At 39.5% G+C, this 26,809-nt stretch overlaps 1 protein-coding gene across 1 annotated transcript; it reads left to right on the top strand.

Moving 5' to 3' along the window:
• On the top strand, positions 1 to 22,087 carry LOC135052529 (vomeronasal type-2 receptor 26-like). Its single transcript, XM_063957437.1, has 6 exons — positions 1 to 174; positions 485 to 1,273; positions 15,021 to 15,245; positions 19,937 to 19,957; positions 20,579 to 20,702; positions 21,180 to 22,087. The coding sequence occupies exons 1-6, from the start codon at positions 1 to 3 to the stop codon at positions 22,085 to 22,087; spliced, it is 2,241 nt and encodes a 746-aa protein (XP_063813507.1).
• Positions 22,088 to 26,809: the final 4,722 nt, after the last annotated feature.

Genomic DNA, 26,809 nt, shown 5'->3' with positions numbered 1-26,809 from the left:
ATGACTAAAATACCATATTATATGAATTCAGGAGACAGAGGCATAGTCAGGAGACCTGAGCAAATGGGAAACAATCTGGGTTTTGGACAAGAAGCTAGTGAAAATAAGTCCAGAAAAGGTTCAAGGTCAGGATTGCAGATACTAGAGAATTCAAAGAGTTCTGGGCCAAAAACAGTAATTTTCAAGTAAGCAGTAGCAGGTTCACACACAATCCAAAGAGAAGGAAATTTTACCAGAACTGGATACATATACTTCCTTCCTTATATATTCACCATGTGTAGGATATTGACTGTAGCAAATAATAGCTGGAGAGCAGGGGATGTTCCAAAAGCTAAAGTATACTAGAAAAAACTGTCTGGAGCACTTATCTCAAATTCACAAAATACTGTACTATGTTAAAATACTGCTAATTACCCCAGTGATTACATTTTTTACTGCTATTGTACTAATGTACTACTTCTAACAGTATACTTTATTTCCATAGATCAATTATGGAGCCACTGACCCTGTCCTAAATGACAGACAATTATATCCAACTTTTTCCCGGATTGTCCCAGATGATCAGGACCGTTATGCAGCTATTGTTAAGTGTCTGCTCCATTTTGGTTGGAACTGGGTTGGAGTCATTACACCAAGTAATGATAGTGGGGACATGGAATTACTGGAACTGAGTAAACTGATGAGCCAGCATGGGATCTGCATTGAGTATATAATTAAACTTTCCATTAATACAAGAATTAATAGAAGGAAACTTCAGGAGATGAAACAATTTACAGCTAGAATTATAGTAATATGTGGTCTTGGTTCCATATATTTTGCTTATTTTATTTATGAGAATCAAGCTATTAATGAGGATGTCACAGTAATCCTCAGTGACGCGTGGACTAATGTAAAATATTTTAATGGTATCTACTTCCCACCCATAAATTGTAGCTTAATTTTTATATTGCCTCCTAAAAAAATCCCCAACATTAATAATTTTATTCTCAATGTAAACCCATTTGAAAGACCTGATGACCCCATACTGGAAGATATTTGGCTCCTGTGTCATCACTGTCTTTCACAAAACATTTTCAAAAATAAGTTATATCAGCTTATGTATAACGTTTCTGGACATAATTGCAGTAGGAAAAGTTATATTCCAGAGAAATTTTATGGCGTTGCACAATCGAAGCCCCACTATACATACATGTCAGTATATGCTCTGGCTCATGCTCTGAACAGAATGAATCTGCATAAAAATAAAGATAAATCTTTTGAATTAAAGCAAACAGTAAGTTGTGTGTATGTAAGAGAGTGACGAGAGAATTGTCCGTATTGAGTTCTTGAATTTGATTTGCCAACAATATTGCCATGATGTTAGGCTCAAATCGATTGGTTGGTGGCATAATTATAGATCATTAATCCAGTCAGTGGTTCTGCAGACTCATCAGTCTGTATTTGTCCTGTTTATCTTCAGGGTATAGAGTATAAATAGGAAGTACTTATAATGCTGGTGGTCAGGATCCCGGTGTTCAGGAGAGTGACTCCGGAATCCAAACCTCTGACATTTTACCTGCAGTCAGAATCCCTACACCTTCTCTAATTCACACTCGGTTGTTGGTTTCATGCCACCTACAGAGTGGGAATAGAATCTGTTGTAAGTAAATCTCACCACCGGGCCCAAAGTGCAGCAAGAACAGCAAACACAGGATGCCTCACTGCTTATATACCAACAGGTGGGTTGTAGCTGTCAGTATATCATACCGCACCCAGTATATACATGTCACTGATCCCTGCATGTTGTCCTTTCTGCTGTGTTGCACATGTCATAGTCCCCCAGGTAAGCAGCTAATGTGACAAATAAGAGGGGAGTATATGAAATCAGGAGGCATAGACAAAGTAATTAGGTAATGTAGTTGGAAGTCAAGTAGTGATCTACATATGGTCATGGGTGGTGGGAAGAGCAGATGGGAAACAATCTATGTCTGAGGCAGTCATCTCAGGAAGATAAGTCATCAGTCTAAAGCCAGGACTGGAGAGGCCAGATAAGTCACAGAGATCATTAGCAGTAATTGGCAGATACGCAGTAGCATGTTCAGACACAACTAAAGGGCAGTGACCCTCATTCATATCTGATCACAGCAGCAAATGTGATAGCTAACGGCAAAACCATGGGCCCTCATTCCGAGTTGTTTGCAGAGATTCATTGCATCGCAAATGGCAAGAAGCCAACTAACTGCGCATGCGCAAAAGCGTAAATACGCATGCGCGAGCACAACGAAATGACACTTGTGCAGAAATACTTTAAAAAAACCTCACGTTACTCAGAAACGAAAACGGGGAGTGGTGGAGGCGTGGCAGAGGCGAGACTTCGCAATGGTCTGACATGGGCGTGAAAGTGGGCGTACAGTGTGGGAGTATGCAACTAGCAATAGGCGTGTTTTTCGCAAAAAAACATTGTCGCTGTTAAACCTAACATAGGAATCCGTTGCAATCTTCACGCAGCAGCCGAGTAGGTCTGCAGTTACTCTGCATGTGCGAAGTACTGTTACAAGTGTGTATGCACTAATTAGCAGTTAATTGGAGAGCACATTCATCTGTTGGCCAATTACTTGTTAAATACTGCTCAGATGAAAGTTAGCAAACAGCAATTGTCTGAACCCACATTACATGTTTATTCTAATCACATATAAATCTGTCACACTGCCAAATAAGGTTGTTATTTGTGTTCAAGTTGGTGTGTAAATATTTTTATAATGGGCAGGTTTTAATGTGTGTAAGACTACCAAATGCAAACAAGTGAAATTAACCAAAATGTAATTAAAAAGCAGCAACATTTAACCTAAATAAACTGAGACCAACATAATGCAGCATACACTTAATTTTGTGCATAAATGATACTTTAATCTTTGTTTTTAATATCTGTCAATGTTTTAAATGATGTTCTGTTGCCCATAGAAAATAATAAAAAGAGTTGTGTCATTTTAATTAATATGGACCTTAAAGTGTGGTGCAAGGCATACCTGTAGGATTTTTAAAGATGCAATTGTTTTTATAATTTGCAGATTGTTCCCTTGTTACCCAAGTGTCTATATGCTTACCTAATCTTCCTGGAACTAAGATTTACCTAATGCATTACCTTGAATAAAGTACACATTTTTTTTTAAGTATTATTTTTTTTTATTACTGTAGTAATATATTTTGAAATCAAAACAACATGGCTACAGGTGAGTCTCACAGGCAGAGATGGACCAAGCAGCAAGCAGATGCCACTGACACAAATGATATAGCAGAACTCAGTACTCGGAAAACTCCAGCTTCTGACCAAATTATAATTTGAAGTCCAAAAAAAAATATTAAACACCCTGCCAGACAAAAATATTGGGCCAACTGAGAAAGAATTAGGATCCACCACACAAACACATCAATACATAGCACACTAGTAAGAGGACGATGGCTCTGGTGTTTCTGAAAAAAAGCTCACAGGCTACAATACCTCCAAACATTATTAATACATTTCACTAAGAGGGAGTTAGCTATTCTGGCCACACAAGCCAACTCCAAAATAATATAGAGACAACATGAAAAACATGGGTGCTGCCCATCTGGAGAGACATCACTTTCTTTTTTTTCTCCCCGCTTGAGGCTGTTCTTCTTGGCTTGGTCTGCGGAGCGACCTTCGTTGGCCCTGCCCAGTGGGCTGTTCTTCCTGGGCAGGGGCAGGGGAGGGAGCCGATGTGGGTGGCTCTCTGCCACTGTGGGCAAGGGAGACAGCGATGGCCTGGAGCCCTTGCAAGATGTTAGTTGCAAGGCTTTGGAATGAGGAGGCAAGTTGTTCTTGTCCCTGCCTGATCACTGCCAGACCTTGGCAGAGTTGAGCAACACATTGCTCAACACTGGTTCGGTGCTCAGTGAGCCGGACAGCTATCTGGCTTACCTCCCGGATGACCCCGTCTTGAAAAGCATTTAGGCTCTCTCCGGGATAGCAGAGGGTTGGGTGGGGGGGCCAGTTGGAACCTGCAGAGGTGGGATTTGTCGCCCCACACTGCCAGACCCACTAGGTCCCTCCACCTCAGCCTCAGCCACATAACCCTCCTGTGACTCAAACTGCTCACCCCCCTGTGCTGTGTTTTGTGCCAAGCAAATAGAAGAATGTGTGGGAAAAGAGTACAATAAAGAATTAGTTATTGTTTTTGTAATACAGTTTAAATACCAGACAAATAAGTGTGTAAACTTACCTGGCAAGTCATGCTCCGTCAGGATCTCAGGCAGGTCCGTGTCCATATGAGACACCCCTTGGCCCTCCTCAGAACTCACACAGTCCATCGCCATCTTCTCCAACTCTGTATACTCCACAGCGACAGCTGGTCCTCCACCTGCAGCCCTTGAGGCATTCCACTCTGCAGACCTCTTGCCCTTCAGGCGGGATTTGAAGTCGGCCCAACTACATATGTTTGGTAAAATAGGGGCAAGTATTATTATTTAAGGTAATAAATATATAGGACACATGTTCTGCTTTTGTTTGCTATACACAACATCACATGTAACTACATTTTTAAGACTACTTAGCACAGAGAATGGACTGCCAAGATGCACTTACCGTCGTCTAACTTCCTGTGATGTTCTGACGATATAGCCGACTTCATTCACAGAATGTGTGATGTCCCTCCAGATGCGATCTTTCGTAGCAGCACCCATGTTTTTCGGTCCTCTATGTATTTTGGACATGGCCTGCGTGACCAAAACACGCAACTCCCTCTTAGTGAATGCTGGCTGTCTTTTTTTACGTCTGGAGGTAACCTGTGAGCTTTGCTCCTGTTTCTCCTCACCATCTTCCTCGTCACTAGCAGCTTCTGTATGTTGTGCTTGTGTGGCTAATGATGATTCTCCCTCAGTTTGCCCAGTATGTGTGTCTGCCAGGGTATCCCCACTTAATTGTTGGGGCTCAGAAGCTGGAATTTCCTGAGTACTGGGTCCTGTCTCTTCCAAATCCGCAGAGGCGGATTCCAGCATTCGTCTCTGGCATTGTATGCGTTTTTTTGTCAATGCTATCTGCTGCTGCATAATGTGGTCCATCTCTGCTGCTAAATCCTCACGAGTAGCCATGTTGGAGATGACGTCTGTACGCCCAGGTGTGTGGCTATTTATACCTACGTGCGCCGCGTTCATTCACACAGGTGTACAGTATGCTAATAGTGTTACTGATTGTACTGCCTATTTAAGGGCCTGGTTTGCACGCTGTGAGTGTGTGTGTGATTAATGGAGTTGCTGTGTCTGGTGTGAGAAGGTGGTCTTTTGAACTTTGCAGAGTGAGTAATTTTAGCATTGTCAAGCATACAGTTTTCCATTTATTAGCTTATAGCATGTACAGAGTATTGCGTTTGTTTTGCGAAGTTTCGTTTGTGAGTATTCCTGCATTCGTTTTTTATTTTTATGCAAGTATGTTTGTTGGTGCAATGCAGGTGTGTTTCAGAATTTGGTAGGATATCTGTTTCTAATTTTTTATTTTTTATTTTGGCTAACCTGTACTTTAGTGTTTATGTTATATTTGTTTGTTTTGTTATTGTTGCTCTTAGCCTCCTTGTGTGTTTCTTGTAGGTATTTATTTGTGGAGACTTGATCCAATTTTCTTTTGGTGGCAAATTAGCCTGATTTATTTGGCCCTGCCTAAGCAGAAATTATCTTCTGTATTATTGAGCAGGTAAGTACCCTAGGCCTGTGTTTGTGTCTCTTTGTGGTAATTGTCTATATGTGCTCTTAGCCTCCTTGTGTGTTTCTTGTAGGTATTTATTTGTGGAGACTTGATCCAATTTTCTTTTGGTGGCAAATTAGCCTGATTTATTTGGCCCTGCCTAAGCAGAAATTCTCTTCTGTATTATTGAGCAGGTAAGTACCCTATGCCTGTGTTTGTGTCTCTTTGTGGTAATTGTCTATATGTGCTCTTGGACTCCTTGTGTGTTTCTTGTAGGTATTTATTTGTGGAGACTTGATCCAATTTTCTTTTGGTGGCAAATTAGCCTGATTTATTTGGTTCTGCCTAAGAAATTAATCTCTGTTGCTTTCTTGAGCAGGTAAGTAGCCTAGGCCTGTGTGTTGTGGAGTATGTGTGTGTTCAAAGTGTTATATATTATGTTTGTAATCACAATTTGATTTCCTTTTTGTTTTTGTTTTTTTGTTTTTTTTATTGATTTTGCCTCAAAGTAGTGCTGTTCTTGCCTGTAATAGCTACTAAAGGGATCCGTTTTGTCTAGAATGTTGTTTAAACTTTTAACATAATTTTCATTATTTATACTTAGTTGTTTGAATATATTTTGTTGTTCTTATTATATGTGTATGTTTGGCTTGTTTACACATTGAGAATTGGTTTGGTTAACCTATGTTTGAATCAAAATTCTAATTTGTGCTTTCACTTTTGTTTCTAAATTTATACTTGGTCCGTAATTGATTCCAGAATAAATGTCGTATGCTCCTGCAGTAAGTTAACACCCAGACAATTTTACTTTGATTATGGTTGTCAATGTGTGTTTTTAAATTGTCTTATTCTCAATATTCTTACCTTTATTTTAAGTTGGTGATGTCAGTATTTGTGGCTGCTGAAGCCCTCCCACCCCAACCCACGGAAGCAATCCCACCCCAACCGCCAGCCAGCTAACCGCAACCGGCTCCTTATCAACCAAGGCAACGGAGGCGTGCTAGGCCACCAATTTTCCGCACCTGTGTCCTCCTTTTTGGGATGCCAGATGATGTGGTTTTGCGAAGATACAGGCTGCCACCACATCTAATCCTAGACACTATCTCCATAATAGAGAGTGAAGCAATTTATTGCTATGCCTTTGGATGATGGGGCCTTAGATGTGGTAAAGCGGCAATTTGAGGAAGGTGGTAGTCGCTTCCCACATGTTATTGGGTTTGTGGATGGCACACATGTAGCTATTGTGCCACCAAGACATAATGAAGAAATTTATAGAAACAGGAAACTGTTTCATTCTCTGAATGTAATGGTTGTTTGTGGGCCATCCCTCCAGATCCTTTCCCTGAATGCCAAGTTTCCTGGAAACTCACATGATGCCTATGTCATTAGACAATCAGGGATATGGCAGAGATTAAGATCAAGTCAACGACAAGACATGTGGTTATTGGGTGAGTTTTTAAACATATTTTAATGCAAATTTTTTATAACTAAATAATATTCTCATTCTAATTTAATCTTCTCATCAAACAGGAGACCGTGGATATCCTTGCACCACCTGGCTCATGACTCCTTACCGTAAGCCCAGGCCAGGACCACAGACGGCATTTAACTCCGCGCTTACTGCCACTAGACAGCAGGTGGAGCGCACAATTGGGGTCCTTAAAGGACGTTTTCGTGTGCTCCACCGCACTGGTGGCGACATCATGTATTCGCCGGAGATGGCAAGTAAAATAGTGGTCCTGTGCGCTATAGTCCATAACATCGCGGTAAGGAGTCGCGTTGAGATTCCTTACACAGAGGAATTGCCAGATCAGGAGCCAGGGGATGGGCGGAGATTTGGTGGTGGGAGTGTTTCCCGGAGGAGAAGTGAAGTAAGGGCAAGTATTGTGCAAGAATATTTCAGGTATAGTGTATTTTGATCAACTTTTAGAAATTACTAAAAAACACTGTATGCTTATGCTCATTTTGCTCAGATGTCATTTAGGTCACTATTGTAAGGTCATTGTGTAATTGTTAGGGTGTGTGAGAATATATTATGTTTTTTTGTTAAAAAAAAAACATGTTAAGCTTACAATGTTTTTTCTTTGAATTTAATAATGTGACGTTGCTAAATAGTGTCCTTTTTTATTATCCTGTTTTTTTTTTAATTAAACAACAATATATGTTACTAAATGTTGGGCACTTTGTGACTGTGCAGCTGATTTATCACACAAAATGTGGTGAGTACACAGATTTATGTGTTAATTTAATACAAAGTGTGTGTGTGTGTGTGTGTGTGTGTGTGCGTGTGTGTTTGTTTGGGTGTTTGTGTTGGGGGTTTTATGAGAATAGTTTTGAGTTTTATCATGCTCTTCCGCGACTGCGTATTTCCGCTCTAGCGAACTAACCACTCTGCTCTTCACAGCATTGCAGACATCAATAAAGTTTATTTTAATGACAGCATAGATTTTAGACCAATCACATGCTAACACACACTATAAATATATGCCCAAATAAGGAAAACGCCATTGCCATGATGCGTGCAGCACCCTTCACCCGGCGGGAGCTCCGCTTACTAGTGGCGGTGATGGACCGACGCGTAGGCCGCGTAGGGCGATTTGTCCCAAATAGTGTTAAACGCGAGGCCTACGCGGAGGTCCGCCGCCTGTTTCGGAGCCGCCTCCGCAGCCGCAGGAGCATCATACAATTGGAGAGGCGCTGGAGCGACCTGCGAAGGCGCACGCCAGACCTCCTGGCGGAGCTCCGCCAACAGATCCGGACCCTACGTGTCCGCAGTAAGTTACATTTTGTGCCATGATGGGTTTTACGCATAACCTTTGCATACTTTCATTAAGTGTGAGTGCAAAAATGTGCACAACTACAATTAGCATGAGTGTGTGTAGGTAGGTTAAGCAGTGATGCATACCTCCCAACATGACCTTTTGCAAGAGGAACAGAATACTCTGCTTAGGGATTTGTCACTTAATTTTTATTCTCAAGTTTTCTCTGCACAAGTGATGGCAATCATACATTAAGAGTGAAGTGACGGAGCAGAACATTCTGTCCCTCCTGGAGAGACTCATGTTGGGAGGTATGGTACTGACTGTATGTTGTTGTGCATAATTACTACACAGGCAGAAAACTGAACAAAATAACCTGCTCAGCGGGGTTTTTTTTTTTTTTTTACTAAATGTGTTTTTTTTTTTTGAACTGGGGATGTTGTTTAGACTTAAAAATGTGAATATAGTTTTTAATTGATAGAAGGTATTTAATAGTTTAGTTAGAATATGATTGTTTGATAAGGCCAACATCACCATAAAATATATTTTACTAACTTAGTAATGTTACCCCTGTCTCTTTAACATGGTACAGAACAGAGTAATAGGAATATGCTGTGGTTCAAAATGATTATGTTTTTTAATAAATTTAACATATGTCATTATAGGGCGAGCACAACGGCAAGGTGCTGGTGCTGGGAGGCAACCCCAGCAACATTCCCCATCCCCATCCCCTTCACGATCACCCTCCCCCTCTCCTGCCCAATCCCCCTCTCCTTCCCAATCCCCCTCTCCGGCCCAATCCCCCTCTCCGGCCCAATCCCCCTCTCCAGCCCACACCCCCTCTCCTGCCCAATCCCCCTCTCCTGCCCAAGCCCACTCTCTTTCCCAGTCCCCCTCACCAGCCCACGCACACTCTCTTTCACAATCCCCCTCTTCACGCCACACCACCTCTCCTGCCCAATTCCCCTCTCCTGCCACCTCAGCCTCTCCTGCCCAATCCCCCTCTCCTGCCACCTCAGCCTCTCCTGCCCAATCCCCCTCTCCTGCCACCTCAGCCTCTCCTGCACAATCCCCCTCTCCAGCCACCTCAGCCTCTCCTGCACAATCCCCCTCTCCACCCACCTCAGCCTCTCCTGCACAATCCCCCTCTCCAGCCCACACCCCCTCTCCAGCCCAAGCCCACTCTTTGGCTAAATTCCCCTCTCTGCCCCCCTCACCCTCTGTGTCCCAAAAAAACACACCCCCACCCTCACCCTATCATTCCCAAACCCACTCTGAAACTACCTCCCCCTTCCATCCTGTCACATAATTTTACCCTCCTTCCCCCATCCTGCCTCCTTCCCCCATCCTGCCTCTTTCCCCCATCCAGCCCCCATCCAGCCAACCTCACCCCTCCAGCCTCCATCTCCCAGCCAGCACCTATCCCCCATCCAGCCTCCATCACCAAGCAAGCCTACATCTGATACAGAATGGGCAGCAGAGGCACCAGAGGCACTAGAGGGAGGTGGACAAGTGGCTGAGGAAAGTAAGTTCGGACACATTCCTTTTTTTAAATTAAGAAATATACAACAAACAATCATAAAATAAAAATGTGGTACAGTGGCCAATCTTTTCTCTAGGTTAAATGCTTGTCTTCTTCATCATGGTATGGATGATGCATTCACATTTGTGTGTGGGACATTATATGTACAGTGTCTACATCTGGTTGATAATCACTATGTCGACAGGTTTGCATGCACAACACGGTTTGGATATGAAACATTATATGCAACACATTTAGACCAGAGTGTTAATTTGTGAGTGTTTTAACTTTAACAATTGAGCTTGGGTGTTGCAATATTTTAATTCAAAAGTCGCAGGAGTCACTTTGTTATCCAGCATAACGACACAATGATTTGTGTTGTGTAAGTTACAATCACAAAATGCAATTTAAAAAACAAACAAACAAGTTTTAACTTATCTATTTTGTAAGGCAGCCTTTCAGGGAGTGTGGGCATGCTAGGATATGTTGTCCTTCTGAAGATGTTGATATGCATTGTGATGATGCAGGTCAAAACTGAACAAAAAACAAGTCTGTTTCACTACAGATGTGAATGAAGACCAGTATGGGGTTACATGTACTAATTTGGGGGTTTGATACAAGATTGGATGTTTACCATAGCAACCAAAACAAAACAAAGTTACAGTTATTTCCAACTTTCTAGAAGAGAAGTCGAATGTGATTGTTTGCTATGGACAACATCACAACCTAAATATAACTCCCATCTTAGTAAATGTACATCATGGTGTGTTAGACTTTTACACATTTTAATTTTGCTATGACAAACATTGCTGAGTATGCTTGTGTGTTGGTATGCTACTGTTTTGTCTTTTATACATCCATGATGTATATTATTTTATATGGAAGTGTGCTTTGTGGAATTGTGAAGTAATAGGTAATGTGAGTTATGTTTAAAATTGCATTTTTACTCTGCATTTCAGATGTTGCCGTTGGAGATCCCAGAAGACTGGCAGTCATCGTTGACCGCATGAAGGCCCATTTTGAGGGCATGTTATGTGAAGTTGAAATTTTGAGAAAATTAATTTAACAAAAAAGTTTAAAAAAAGTTAATTTAAGTTTTGAAAATAAAAAATTATGTTTAAAAAATAAAAAACATTTACTCCATTATGCGCTTATGATGTTTTTAATTGTAAAAAAATAAATCATATTGCGATGCAAAAATTGGTTGCCTAACAACAACAACAAAAATACAAAAATACTTTAAACATTAGTCTTATTTATTACATACAAATTAGGTTACTTAGTAGGTTATATTTTTTAAACAAAATGTAAACACATACATTCACACACTAAACAAGCACACAAAATTATGCTATTTACATTTATGTCAGGCACAGTTTACACATCTCTTGCACTTGCTTAAAACAAAACATGGTAATGTCCAATTAGGACTACAAAGTGTTCTTGAGGTATTCTTTGCAGACTTAATTGGTCATGCACACAATCAATCAGTACACTAATTGGTTTTTAAATTGAGAGACGCTTGTTGAGTTTGACTTGCAAGGTGTCATCTTAATTAGTGGCAAAAAAACATTGCTGTGCGTTTTTTTGCTAAAGCCTTAGCACATTTAAGAGAAATGTGTAAATCTAAGATGACATCGTATTTTTGCGATGAAGCTTGTGCGTATACGTTGGATTCGCATTACTGCGTTGTAATATGGCATAAGCCTACCTTGTGTAATACTGCGTACGAAATAGCAAAAATACGTTGGCGGCGGAAGTTTGCAATTTTACAACATTATCGCAACTTTGCGAATATGTTGTGCGAACGAAAAACATAGCGACCAACTCGGAATGATCACCCATGTGCACTGCAGGTGGGGGAGATGTAAAATGTGCAGAGAGAGTTAGATTTGGGTGGGGCGTGTCCAAACTGAAATCTAAATTGCAGTGTAAATATAAAGCAGCCAGTATTTATCCTGCACAGAAACAATATAACCCACCAAAATCTAACTCTCTCCATGTACATGTTATATCTGCCCCCCTGCAGTGCACATGGGGGGTAATTCAGACCTGATTGCTAGCAGGCGATTTTTGCACTGCTGCGATCAGATAGTCGCCGCCTACAGGGAGAGTGTATTTTCGCTGTGCAAGTGTGCAAACGCATGTGTAGCAGAGCTGTACAAACAGATCTTGTGCAGTATGCACAGCCCAGGACTTACTCAGCCGCTGCGATTACTTCAGCCTGTCTGGGACTGGAATTGATGTCAGACACCCTCCCTGCAAACAATTGGACATGCCTGCAACAACTCCCTGAAAACTGTCAGTTGCCACCCACAAACACCTTCTTCCTGTCAATCTCCTTGCATTCACGTGTGCAAATGGATTGTTTGCACAAACCCATTGCTGAGCGGCGATCTGCTTTTTACCCGTACGACGCACCTGTGTATTGTGTTGCATAGGCATGCACAGTTCAGACATGAACGCAGGCTGTACAAAAACGCAGCCTAGCAATCAGGTCTGAATTACCCCCATAGTTTTGACCATTAGCTGACAAATTTGCTGCTGCAATCAGATCTGAATTACCCCCAGTATCACTAGAACTGGATATGTAGGTGTATGTCCGTATATACTGTAGAAGATTTGCTGTATCTAGAAAGTACTGTAGGTAAAGAACAGGGCTTGTTCCAAAACTCCAAAATACTAGTAGCAACTGGCTGGAGCACTGGAATTAAGTTCCCAATGTTCTGCTGTGCGTTACAATCCCAGTAAACACTCCAGATATTTTATTTGCATGTATGTAATAAATGAAGAGATAATTGTTTGGCATTGACTTTTGCAGTCACATGGTAACATGTCAATCTCTAAGGTCCTACATCAGTCACATTTGCTCTGTCAAATAGTTTTTCTTAGTTCTGTGGAAAACATAAAGACAAACAGCAATAAAGTTGTCTGACGAAGCAACAACCTCTACATAAATTACATAAATTAAATCTACATTAAATAGTACCTTTTTACCCTAGCAATATGCATATGGAGGAAATCTAGCATCTACAGTAGCTTGGGGTTGTTTTTGGCATAGAACTAGCACATTGTTTCCACTAAAGCAGCAGAATAAGGTGGTCATTCCGAGTTGTTCGCTCTGTAAATTTCATCGCATCGCAGCGATTTTCCACTTAGTGCGCTTGCGCAATGTTCGCACTGCGACTGCGCCAAGTAAATTTGCTAAGAAGTTAGGAATTTTACTCACGGCTTTTTCTTCGTTCAGGCGATCGTAATGTGATTGACAGGAAATGGGTGTTACTGGGCGCAAACACGCCGTTTTATGGGCGTGTGGGGAAAAACGCTACCGTTTCCGGAAAAAACGCAGGAGTGGCTGAAGAAACAGGGGAGTGTCTGGGCGAACGCTGGGAGTGTTTGTGACGTCAAACCAGGAACGACATGCACTGAACTGATCGTACTGGCAGAGTAAGTCAAGAGCTACTCAGAAACTGCACAGTGATGTCTTATCGCAATATTGCGAATCTTTCGTTCGCAATTTTAAGATGCTAAGATACCCTCCCAGTAGGCGGCGGCTTAGCGTGTGCAATGCTGCTAAAAGCAGCTTGCGAGCGAACAACTCAGAATGACCACCTAAGTTACTTATTTCAGCAGACTGAACAGAGGTAAAAAAAAAATCATACAATAAAAAGTTGTATCAAAGCACTATGAGTGAAAAGGGAATGGGGAGGGGGGAGGGGGAGATACCAGTATGTTTACAGCTCTTTTTTGAGTTGATAAGATGAGTGTCCGGAATTTTATTTTTAATGAGTGAGTTTGGATTCCATATAGTTGCCTTGTGGGATATCCTCAGCAGGTAGTAGTGGGCTAACTGTCCCTATCTGTACCTTGCTGTGTTGATGTTTGTTAACTCCCGTGGCTGGTTTCCAAGCTTCTGCCTCACGATCTCCACGGCCGAGTTGCGGGTTTTGCAGCACTTCCGGTCGCGGCAATGACGTACTTCCGGTCACACGGACCGTGTGACCGGAAGTACGTCATTGCCGCGACCGGAAGTGCTGCAAAACCCGCAACTCGGCCGTGGAGATCGTGAGGCAGAAGCTTGGAAACCAGCCACGGGAGTTAACAAACATCAACACAGCAAGGTACAGATAGGGACAGTTAGCCCACTACTACCTGCTGAGGATATCCCACAAGGCAACTATATGGAATCCAAACTCACTCATTAAAAATAAAATTCCGGACACTCATCTTATCAACTCAAAAAAGAGCTGTAAACATACTGGTATCTCTCCCTCCCCATTCCCTTTTCACTCATAGCGCTTTGATACAACTTTTTATTGTTTAATTTATAACCAAAATCAAAGCAGCTTACACATACAGGCGCAGATTTGGGAATTTTTTGTACCCCAAAAAAAAAAAAATCATCATTACAATATGTTCTACTGTATCTGTGCAGTCATAGAAGATGACAGAATACAAAAGGGGCAAACTGCTGACTACCACACCATCCCTGGTCAGGGGAAAAACAGGGATATTCAGAAAGATCAGGACTACCAGGATCAGCATGTGGCACATACTAAACTAAGGGTGACATGTACTAAGCAGTGATAAAAAAGTGGAGAAGTGAGCCAGTGGAGAAGCTGCCCATGCAACCAATCAACATTGACGTAACATTTATAATTTGCATACCATAAAAGCATACAGAGCAGTTTATTGGTTGCCATGGGCAACTTCTCCGCTCGCTCACTTCTCCACTTTTATCACTTCTTAGTACATGCCCCCCTTAAGAACAAAGTAGCCTATTTACTAAGCATTGGAGAGAGATAAAGAGGACAGAGATAAAGTACCAGAGACTCAGCTCGTATCTGTCATGTTACAGGCTGTGTGTGATAAATGACAGCATTTGGTTGGTTGGTACTTTATCTCCATCTACTTTATCTCCTTCCTATGTTTAGTAAATAGACCCATTCTCTCATTACCTATACAATCTATGGCCACAGTTATGCTATAAGTGGATGTGTATGTACAGAACATTTACTGTGTTTGTGCCATTACTTATACAGACATTTTTATCTCCTAATGAAAGCGACTCTCTATGAGAAACCTTCATTACACAGATCCCACTGGAGAAGAGATGACCTTCAATGAGAGAGGAGATCTGCCCTCTAAGTGGTCAGTTGCAAACTGTGTTATATATAAAACTAACACATCATATAAACTTGTTATAAAGCCTGTGACCACCTTTGAAGAATCAGAAGATGACCAGGTTTCTAATATCAAAGCAGGAGAAATCACGTGGAGAAATGGCATGGTAAGAGAAGATGAAATACAGTATATCATATACAGTAGGGATGCAGTTGATGTCTGATACATGCAGATGTGCCATACTATCATAGGTGTCATAGGGACCCCACGCATTTTTTTTTGAAAATAACCACTTTCCCACCCCTTCCCACTGATATACATGCACGGATCTCATGGATCCGTGCATGCCTATCCAATCACGTTAAAAAAAAAAGCAGGTCTGTTTTTTTTTAGCACTTTTTTACGAGTTGTAATTTTTCACGGCAGTGTTTTTTTTTTTTTTTTTGCTTTGCACTTCTTAGTAAATGACCGAGATTCATACTTAAACAGCCGCGTTTTGACCGATGGTGTATTCATTCGTAATTTTTTTCTTGGACTTCCAAAAAAATACGAATGGCCTCATCACTGCAGTGATTTGAGTTTAGTAAATTACCGAGATGACACTTTGAAGAAAAAACGGCATCTCGGTCAAAATCGGGATCTTAGTAAATACACCCCAAAGTGTCTAGTTATTATGCAAACAAAACCAAAAAAACACAGGCACCTTTATTCCACAGAAGAAATTGCTGCTTTCCCAGGGTTAATTGGTTTGAAAACCCCTAAAAATCAATAGAACAAGAAAAACAGTAGGAAAGCGCTAATTTAATCTGCAGTAGATGTTATTATTAAATGGTTGATTTTAAAAACTAAAAATTAGTACCGGCCAGTATCAATAAAATTGACTCATATTTTAGTAAAACACATGTACATTACACCCATCCACATAGACAGTGACCTGCAAAAGCTGTATTATAAATGCAAACCAAGTCTCTGTTTAAAAGTCCTTGAATGATACTTTCTATTATGGCTACAAGTTTACTGTTCAGTCCATATATCCAATGTAGCAATAAACGCATACACTTGAAAGTTCCTTTCTTTGCAGTTGATAAATGCCTGTTACTTTAATAATGCAATTAGTCACTTTTTGTTAGTTTTAACTGCAATATTAGTTTGATAGAAAGCAGTCATGCATGGCCATGCAAATAATATATCTGTGCTAAATCCAAAGCTGTTGTTAGCAGATAAAATATCTTAGCATATTGTGTATGGATCAGTCAGCAAACCTATTTCACCGTGGTTGGATGATTACCCTCCCGGCTGCAGCTCTTTCATTCTGCCTTATCTGGAGTCCGTAAATCACATCTATAGCAGCGATGTTCCTGACGGCTGTTTGCTCACCCTCAGCTTTCTCGGGGGTAATGGTCACTTCTCCACCTTGTGCACCTCTTTGCACAGGGGTATATTATTAACCAGCCGGCTGGTAAATGTAACTCCGCTATCCCGTGTGTGTGGGAGATGAAACAGACGCGTTTCCCCGCCTATTAGACTTTGGTGGCTTCCTCAGTGTTAGAGCACGGGGAAGGGTTATGGTTAGGCACTATGTGGGGTTAGGGTTTGGCACTGGGAGGGTGGTTAGTTATAGACACCACCCCCAGAGGATTAGCCATAGCCACCACCACCGAAGGGTGAATGGTTAGGTTAGGGGAAAGTGTAGTGTAAAAATACTTACCCTGTCCACTGTCTGTATCTTCAGTGTTAGGATGCCACTGTCGTTCTTGTGACTGCCGGCATCCCGACTGCCAGTATTATATACCAGACCCAATAAATCATGGGCATATGACAGATGGAAACTTTACAAGATAAATTAGGAAGGTGTAGTTAGAAAACATTTGTATATATCATACTGTATCATAATTATAATAATGAGATTGGGAGACATACTTGAGGGTATATTTGGGGAACGTTGAGTAAACACATCTGGCATACACTATAAGGCTGATGAATTTTACATTGCTGTATTTAGTTTGCATCTGAAAATCTTTGCTCTGTACAGAAGTAAATCACAGACTTCATCTTAAGATGCATACACACAGTGAGATACTTGCTAAGCCTGATTTTGACTATGTGATGACCCTTGAACTCCACCAGAGCCCAGAAGAACCAGTTTTGATTATCTGTACTTTCAACTATGTAGGATTTTGACTAAGTGTCAATTTTCACTATACTTTGTACTATATACACTAGATATTCAAGGTTGACTTGCCTGCACAGTCTATCTAACCTTGCGATACTGACCCCATGTGATGCACATCATGATGATTCAGTATCGTAAGCTGCCTAACCCCTTGTGATTTCCACTAACTTTCCCTACAATTTTGACTATATAGTCAAAATCAAAAGGATATATCTCACCGTGTGTACACAACTTAACATTTATTCTTCCAAAGCACTCCTTATAACATCAAATCAATTCTACTTGTTCCCAATGATCTAATGAATCCTAAAATATATCAATCCCTTTACTGTCAAATTATCAAGTCCAAAGGCATTTATGCTTAAATATTTTGACTTATACTTCATCATTTAACAGTTTATTCATTTTTTTATTTCATATAACTTTGGCCCCTCTTCACTGTTTGTTTCTTTTGCTCTTAACGGGTGACCTGACAAAGTGGAAGCCTACAGGAATTATTGCACTTATATTGAAAATAATGTAATACAGTACATGTTTTGTTCTTTTGATTTTGCTTTAAGAAATGTACACATACACAATATGCACATCTTTAGTAAAATTAAGATGCTTACTAAAATTAGCAGTTATTTTTAATATTTTTTTTTTAGTTCTGTATCTCCATATTGTTTTTTTCCCTGAATCTTCGCAATGTTATAGGTTTCTGCTTCCCATTCACACAGGCTAATACATGAACCCCACCTCCTGTTGTCATGAATTATACAGGTCATGACTGGAGGGTTTGGTTTGCCTGTATTGTCTTGCATCAATAGTCTTGTTCATGTCAGTCACCTGGAAATGTGATGTCTTAACCAAGTGGAAGAAAAAGATTTAAGAAAGTTTCAGCTGTCTAGGAACAGCCTTGTGCATAATTATGTGTAATACTAGAACACGTTGGGGTAGATGGATGAAGCAGTGAAGAGAATGGAGAAGTAGTCCATTGTAATCAATCAGCTGAGAGATAACATTTATCAAGTACATTTTATACAATTATGCACAGCATATAATTGATTGCCGTGGGTAAATTCGCCAGTGGCTCACTTTTCCGCTATTTTTACTGCATCATACATATCCCACATTGTCAGGCTAATCTCTTTCTTGTATTTCAAATACATAACTTTTTTTGTAACTTATATCTTTGACCTCTATAATTAACTATTCATGCTCTATTTAAAGAATTACTTTATATGTAATTCAGTGAGAATTTTGTAAGAGAATGGAAAATAAATGATCAAAGTTTAGGTTTTTTTTAATAGCCAATGAGGATAAATGATTCATTTCTGGGTGGATCAAACTAAATTGATCTGAGCATATGCAGGTTATGTGCATGTGCAGATCTATAAAAAATTGGATATGTGTCTAAACCTTAGGTAAACATACCGTACATCTCTGAATTATGCTCCAAGTACACACATTATGACATCTCTTACTTCAGACCTTTTTAACCTTATCCTCTTCCACTTGTCTTTCCAATGCGGTTTCATTCCTGTATTCTCCACTTCTGTCCTTCCCATCTCACCAACACAACCTTTCCTACTTTCACCAGACTGCTAAGTCTAATGGTCACATCTCTGTTCTTCACATTCTCAAATGCTTTTATTCCATTGTTATTTTTGCCCACCATATTTTCTTATAGACACTCCATTCCATATGCCTTTGTGACAGTGTCCTCCTGTGAGAGCTTCTTCCTAACCAAGTGCTTATTTTCTGTTTTTCCCCATTAATTTACTTTATCCCTTTATCACTTAACAATATGGGTTACCCAAGTATCTGTTTGTGGCCCTCTACACTTCTCCATCTACACCTCTTCCATTGATGATCTCTGCAGCTTTATTGTTCACCAACATGAATTGTTCAATAATGACATCTAAATGTATCCCTCTTCCTTTGAACTCTACCTTTTCTCATGCTTAATGTTTTCAATTGTCTTTTGGACAACCTGAAACTAAATATGTTCCTCCTCTCATCTCCCCGTACTTTAAAGGTGAAACAATCTCCTCTGTCTCTCAAGTGTACTGTCTGTGAATAATCCTTAACTCCTCCATTTCCTTTATTCCGCTTATTGAGACCGTCCTTGTTCCTGTAGAATCCACTTCTGCCAATTCTCCATCTCTGGCCTCAATTACTGTAACTTATTTTTTTTCTTGCCATACAATATCACACCATCAATATATTTTACATGCTCAAATAATTGTTCTCTGTTGCTACTCTGCATCAGTCTACCCTGTCTGCCAATCACTACACTGGTTCTCTGTCACCTACAGTACATTACAAGTTCCATCTCCTTACCCTGATTTACAAAATCTTCATCCACTTCTTTGTCCTCGTGCACCTAAGATGCTCCACCATGACTAGTGATTGGATGGATTCCCAGTTTTATTTTTCTGCAAAATAATTCAGATAAATCAGCAAATTAATGTAACATATCTTAAGAAAAATCAAAAGGCATAGTATACATCCTTATACAGACATACAGCTTAAATGTGGTGGACATATCTGTAACCTTTTGCCACCTACACTAATCTCCAAGGCTTCAAGCATGCTTTCAGAATAAATTTCTACTGTCATTCCTGTTAACCTCCAGTCTTTGATACCTTTTCAACTCTCCTCATAGTTTCACACTAAGTTTGTCTGCCTCTTCCCTATAGGATGTAAGCTTTCATGAGCAGGTACCTACCTAACACTTCATCTCTGCATGACTTTCTCAAATGAATGCTCTGGCATACAGATGTAACCATGTTCATCTTTGCCTTCTGCTTGGTATGCTGGTCTGTGATTATTTGCAGCCAGTGATCGCTACTTTAATTCCTAATGGAATTAAAGGAGCTGATGGAGCAATTGCTGCTATCTATAGTCAAAGCCCATAGTGTCATGCAGAAAGACATCTTGCAGCATTCTACATCTCAGCAATGATGAGCATGGCTACATCTGTACCTCAAGTGAGTACTACTTATCCCTTTTGCTCACATTCTTGTCAATTGTTGGTTCTGCAATCTTATATATTATTTATGCTACTGAAGATGGCCTGAATAAATATGTATAAATATAAAGCCTTAATGTGGGGAGTTAAGGAAATAGTGAATTTTAGGATGAAAAAGAGTCAACAAACCTGAGGGACAGAAGATATGGTCATGTTATCACTGGAGGATTAGGGCATATCAGCATATTATAATATCCCTAAGAGAAAAAAAAAATAGTAAACTGTTTTGCAAATAAAAAGAAACAGTAATTAAATTAAATGATTTATATAAAATCCTGAATCATATTATATATTTTAATGCATGTACAAGATCACAAAATCTCGGTGCAATGACAGATGTCCTCCTGGATACAGAAAAGCTTTTAATGGAGGATTCCATGTCTGCTGCTATGACTGTGTCCCATGTTCTGAGGGAGAAATTTCTAATACAACAGGTAGGAATGTGTTACAGTATATACATAAGATAAATCATCATATGAGAGTAAAGATTTTACAATTGTCATAGTAAAATATCAGTATATAAGACAAACTGTACCATAGAATAAAAACATATTGCAAATAGCACAAAACTATGTTGGTGTTCTCCCATTAAAGTATAAAATACCACATTCCAAATTCACTACATATTATATTGCAGTACTTTGTTTCAGTTACTGTAATTATCACTTTTTATTGAGAGACATAAGTATTACATTAATAAAACAAAAACTCTGATACCCCCCTTTTTGGTACATACCCCATGAAACATTTCAGTAGAACAAATGTCCAGTGCTCCCATTGCTGACAAAACACATTTATTTATTTTTTGCAGATTTATATTGAACATTCATACTGTACTGTTTAATTGTTTTATAATGAACAAAATAACTGACCCACTGAGATTATATGTATGGTTTTATATTACATTTTAGATAGTGAGATCTGCCATAGATGCCCTGATGAAGAGTGGCCGGATGAGAGAAGAGTGAGATGTGTACCCAAAATATATGACTTTCTGTCCTATGAAAAGGACCTTGTGGTGCAAATATCTGCAGTAACATCTTTATCTTTCTCTGCCATAACATTATTTATATTAGGGAACTTTATTTATTACTGGGACACCCCAATTGTGAAAGCCAATAATCGGGCTGTAAGCTTCATTCTCCTGGTCTCCATCTTGCTGAGCTTCCTCTGTGTGTTCTTGTTCCTCGGCCGACCAGTGGATATAACCTGCAGACTCAGACAGACATCATTTGGGATCTTCTTCTCCACAGCTCTCTCTTCTGTATTAGCCAAGACGGTCACTGTCTTCATTGCTTTCAAAGCCACCAAACCCGGCAGCTCCTGGAGGAAGTGGGTCACACTCAAAGTATCTAAACATGTGGTCATTGTGTTCTCCTCTCTCCAAGCTCTGATCTGTGGTATCTGGCTGACTGTATCTTCTCCCTACCAGGAGTATGACCATCACTCCTATAAGGGAATGATCATCATTCAGTGTAATGAGGGGTCAGTGCTTTGGTTATACTCTATGCTGGGTTACATGGGGATCCTGGCATCTGTGAACTTTATTCTGGCTTTCATGGTGAGGACATTACCGGACAGCTTTAATGAGGCCAAGTACATCACCTTCAGCATGCTGGTGTTCTGCAGTGTCTGGATTGCAATGATCCCGGCCTATCTGAGCACCAAAGGGAAATACATGGTAGCTGTGGAGATATTCGCCATACTGACCTCATGTGCTGGAGTTCTGGGCTGTATATTTTTCCCAAAGCTGTATATTCTGCTTATAAAACCTGAATTTAACTCCAGAAAAACAATACTGGGGAAAAATAGTACATAAACCATTAGATACTGTACTTGAACATGATATTATGCAAAACCTGTTGTTTTCCTTAAACATTGCTTAATTAATAAGACCTGCATCAAAATTGCTTTATGTAAATAAGTATAGGAAGATCTGGATTTAGTGACATGGACAAAGGAAAAAAATAATAATAAAAAATAAAAAAATATATATATCTATATCTATATGTGTGTGTGTGTGTGTGTGTGTGTGTGTGTGTGTGTGTGTGTGTGTGTGTGTGTGTGTGTGGGTGTGTGTGTGTGTGGGTGGGTGTGTGTGTGTGTGTGGTGTGTGTGGGAAAAGGCAGCGCCCATAGTGCAAGTCCATTATTTTATTCACTTAAAAACAGTTCTTTTAAAATACAACAAGAGAGATTGCAGCCTTGTTATACTGACTAAGTGATTACACGAAACACGTAGGGTCTTGGCCTATCCAATGTTGTGTACAGTATGCCCAGAATATTGTCATGCTGGTAGTGAGCAGTGTCCAGTGGATAAAGTCTTTTGTTCTAATTTCATTCCCTGGAGAAGTATTCCAGTATTGCCGTGGCTTTCTGTTTTACATCCGGTGGTATCCAGCCTACAGCGGTATGATACTTGGTATGAGACTGCAATTTGTATTGTGGTGCTTTAAAATAACTTTTTTTTAAATAAAAAAAAATGATTTGCACTATGGGCGCCCTCTTTTTATCCATTATGTTCAGATATATTTATTTCCTGGGGTCCACAAATTATAAGAAAAACAAAGAGATTTTTTCCCACGCACTCTGCTGGCTGTTAGTAACAAGAACTATACACTATGTAATAATAGGAAATTTAGATCTCTTCGTTACATATGTTTTGCAAAAGATATGATAAGCCTCCAGGCCACTTCACGGCTGCTCTATTGCTGGAGGTCCCTAAAACTAAGCATAAGTCCAGGGCTTGGACCCCACAATGTCGGCTCAGGCCCAACCACCCCAGGGCAGCACTCCACTGAAATACTATAGTGGCAATATGTGTTAATAGGAAAGAAGCAGAAGCTATGTGCTAGAAAGTGATACAGAAAAAGGGTGTTAATAAAATACTCAAAAGAGTAACATTAGTGGAAAAATAGAAGTGTTACATAAGTGATAAATAAATATTATGGCATGCTACCCCAAGGTAGCCGGTCACACCAGACCTGGGGGGCACCACTCCCCAAACTCACACACAGCATAATAATAATAATGATAATTACATCCACTATGGGTCATACAATTGCTTAATGTACAGCGCATGATAATGGCACATACAAAACATATCCATATTGAGAGCTAGCTTACCTGGAGGCACCCCTATATCCTCCAAATGGCACTACAGGACCCAGCATGCCCTCCTAATGCTGGCTCCATATATGCCTCACTGAACTGCAATAAATAATGGCAAGCTGCTCTAATCAAGCTGGTAACATTCCTCAGGTGCTGTGGGAAGGGGTTACTCTACACAAGAAAAACAAAGGGATATTTCCCACGCACTCTGCTGGCTGTTAGTAACAAGAACAGTTCTCATACATATGAATTATGAAATTATGATTCCAAAAGGAGCTCAAACATGGGATTCACAGCTCTTATTATCTGATTGTTTATTTACTGGCAAAAGCAAATCATACAGAATAAGTTATACACAATAGTGATATATATATATATATATATATATATATATAAAATATTTATACTTGTGCTTCCTTAATAAAAAACATGAAATTGTTAGACAATTACTAAAACAAATTGTACACTTGCAATTCCATAGTTACCATCTTCAGATACTTTTCTCTGTCTGACCATGTCTCCTTTCCTCCTGCACTTAGCTTTTTCTCTGCATCTTCCTCTGTCCTTATGATTTCCTTTATCTCTTGACTCTAACTTACTGACTGAATACATATACATTTTTACCTAACTGAAACATTTCAAACTGGCATATTCCTATTGGTTCCCTTGTAACAGATTGCTGCCAGATTCCAAAGTGTCATAAAACATGTGCAATTGTTCTGCACAAAGGTGGTTAACAGGACATATATTTTGGGGTCATAAAATGTGTTAATCATCAAAGAGTAAATATATGTGTTTGCCTTGTGCATCAGCATCAACAATTGGAACTTGTTGGTAGTAGATCAAATGAACTTATGTTGTCATTGTCTCCTGTCTGCAGTTATCATGGGCAAAAGGCCAGCTGGTTTGTAATTACTAAAGGTACTGAATTGCAAATCTTAATTCTGATCTAAATGTACACCTGTTGATACCAAGGTCCATTTGATTGTGAACACATTATTTTTTATATTGTAACCTCACTAGCCTAGTTTATGGCTTGAGTAGAATAAACCTGTTCCCTACACAATGTCTTACAGTAAACACAAATACACACACATACTGTATACAAAACATTATTTCCTAAATCATATGAACATTAACCTGATATGTTCAAACCTATTAAATATTTTTCTTACTAACAAATATATTTCCATCCTGTTCACTAGGGTTACAACCACCTTTCGTCCTTAACAATATTTAAATTCAGACAATATCTCTTTAATCTCAATATTCTTATATTATATTTTACGCAAATTACATATCTGTCATCAGTCGTTCTCTTGTGGCCATGATACATTATTTTGATTGTCTGCACATTAAACTAATTTAGTAGTTTTCAACACATTGTAAAACATTTCTTGAACACATTACTTTTTACCACAATTTTAACCATGAGAATAACCACTGTAATTTTAAAAATCTCTAAACTGTCTTATCTTAAATTAACCTTATTTTAATTTATTCTAACCTACTGTGACCATGACTGAGGTTTTATTCAGTATTCATGAGGAAAATATTTTGGACATGCATTTGAACACCATACCATAATGTAGCTTGATCGTTGGTCCATGGCTTGGAGGCACTTTTCCTGTATTGTTGCCAGCACCGATTTGCTGTTAGAGGACTGTCATCTGCGTGGTTTGCCATTGGAGATGCATTGTGTTTGCATTATGGAGGCAGTAGAAGTAGAATTCTTCATAGAAGCTGCCACATTGCTTGCAATTTTGCTGTTTGGCACAGAGGACTGTGTACTTTAGGTGCTGTGGTCTTGATTTGTTTCTTCACCACAGTTTTTTTTAACTCAGTACCTGTGATGAGCCATAGTAATATAGGGGGTAATTCCAAGTTGATCGCAGCAGGATTTTTGATAGCAATTGGGCAAAACCATGTGCACTGCAGGGGAGGCAGATATAACATGTGCAGAGAGAGTTAGATTTAGGTGGGGTGTGTTCAATCTGCAATCTAATTTGCAGTGTAAAAATAAAGCAGCCAGTATTTATCCTGCACAGAAATAAAATAACCCACCCAAATCTAACTCTTTCTGCACATGTTATATCTGCCTCCCATGCAGTGCACATGGTTTTGCCCAATTGCTATCAAAAATCCTGCTGCGATCAACTTGGAATTACCCCCATAGTCTTTATACAGTCTTTAGCAGTTGTGCATATACAGTACACAATGACCCCTCTTTACTTCAATTAATTATCTTAGACTTGGTGCAGTCTGTTTTAAGAAAGATAGTCATCCCAATTAATTTTGGCCCAATTTATTATAAGAGGTATACCATCCTTTATTAGATATTACATTTTATTTGAAGCTATTTATGTAGGAAGCATAAATAATAATTACTATATAACATAAAAAATTTAATATTTACATGGTATATTGTGACAATATGAAATGTACACCAGGCATGTGAACTTATCTTTGACTGGAGGCATATGTAGAAATAAAACAATTCTGCATAATTGCAGTAGCGAGATGCACACTATAATGAATGTGTGTGCATGTATTTTGAAATATGGTGATTGCTGTAATTAAAGGGTTAACCTTTTTTACCCTTTCTTGTGAGAATGGAAAACTTTTAGATTTGTCCATGTCAGTCCTTAAGGCTGCTATGTGGATTTTGCTGGATTGCAACGATGACAGGATTACTGGAACTTGTCCCTTGTATGTGAATTGGAAACTTATTTGGATTCTTGCATTAGTCGGTATTCAGGCTGCTATGCAGGACTTTTAAACTATGATTTCAAACAAAAAAAATTACAATGAATAACAGCTATTTACAAACTAATTTAATATTGCTTGCTGTTTGAACAAGTGGGATCTTCTCAAACCAAACAATGGCTACATTGTATTTCAAAAGTAAATGAATGAGACTGCCATCTTCACTTGTTACCATACTCAAATGTGACATAGTCGAGATCCAGCCTTTCTTCACATATAGCACTTGCAGTTTGGCATGGCTCCGTAGTCTGAAAGAATCTTGGAGCTTCTGAAAAATACTCTTGTGGGGAGATAAGCTTGATAATCCATGCCATATACATTTTGTAGGCCCCAGGAGGACTTTCTGTTTGTTAGGATGCCAGGGAACAAAAACATTCTTCTCCTGGTGATACTTTGTGTCATTGTTGGAAATTGGTGTGGTGTTTTCAGAATGACACTTTGCATGTGGTGTCTCTGAGAGACTGAAAACATGTTCTCCACCACTAGATGGCTCTGAATGTTGAGTGGGGGTTACAAAAGTTTGGGAACTTTGTTTGTAAACATGCATTCCTGAATGTATTTAATAGATTTTCCATTTTAACACATTTCTGGGTGAACATTTCAGGGTTTACATGTTACATAGTTACATAGCTACATAGTTGGTGAGGTTGAAAAAAGACAAATGT

This window comes from Pseudophryne corroboree, chromosome 1, assembly GCF_028390025.1.
Source record: "Pseudophryne corroboree isolate aPseCor3 chromosome 1, aPseCor3.hap2, whole genome shotgun sequence".
NCBI classification, from domain to species: Eukaryota; Metazoa; Chordata; class Amphibia; order Anura; family Myobatrachidae; genus Pseudophryne; species Pseudophryne corroboree.
Note: the sequence above shows the minus strand (reverse complement) of the source record. Positions and strands in the feature narration are given on the sequence as shown.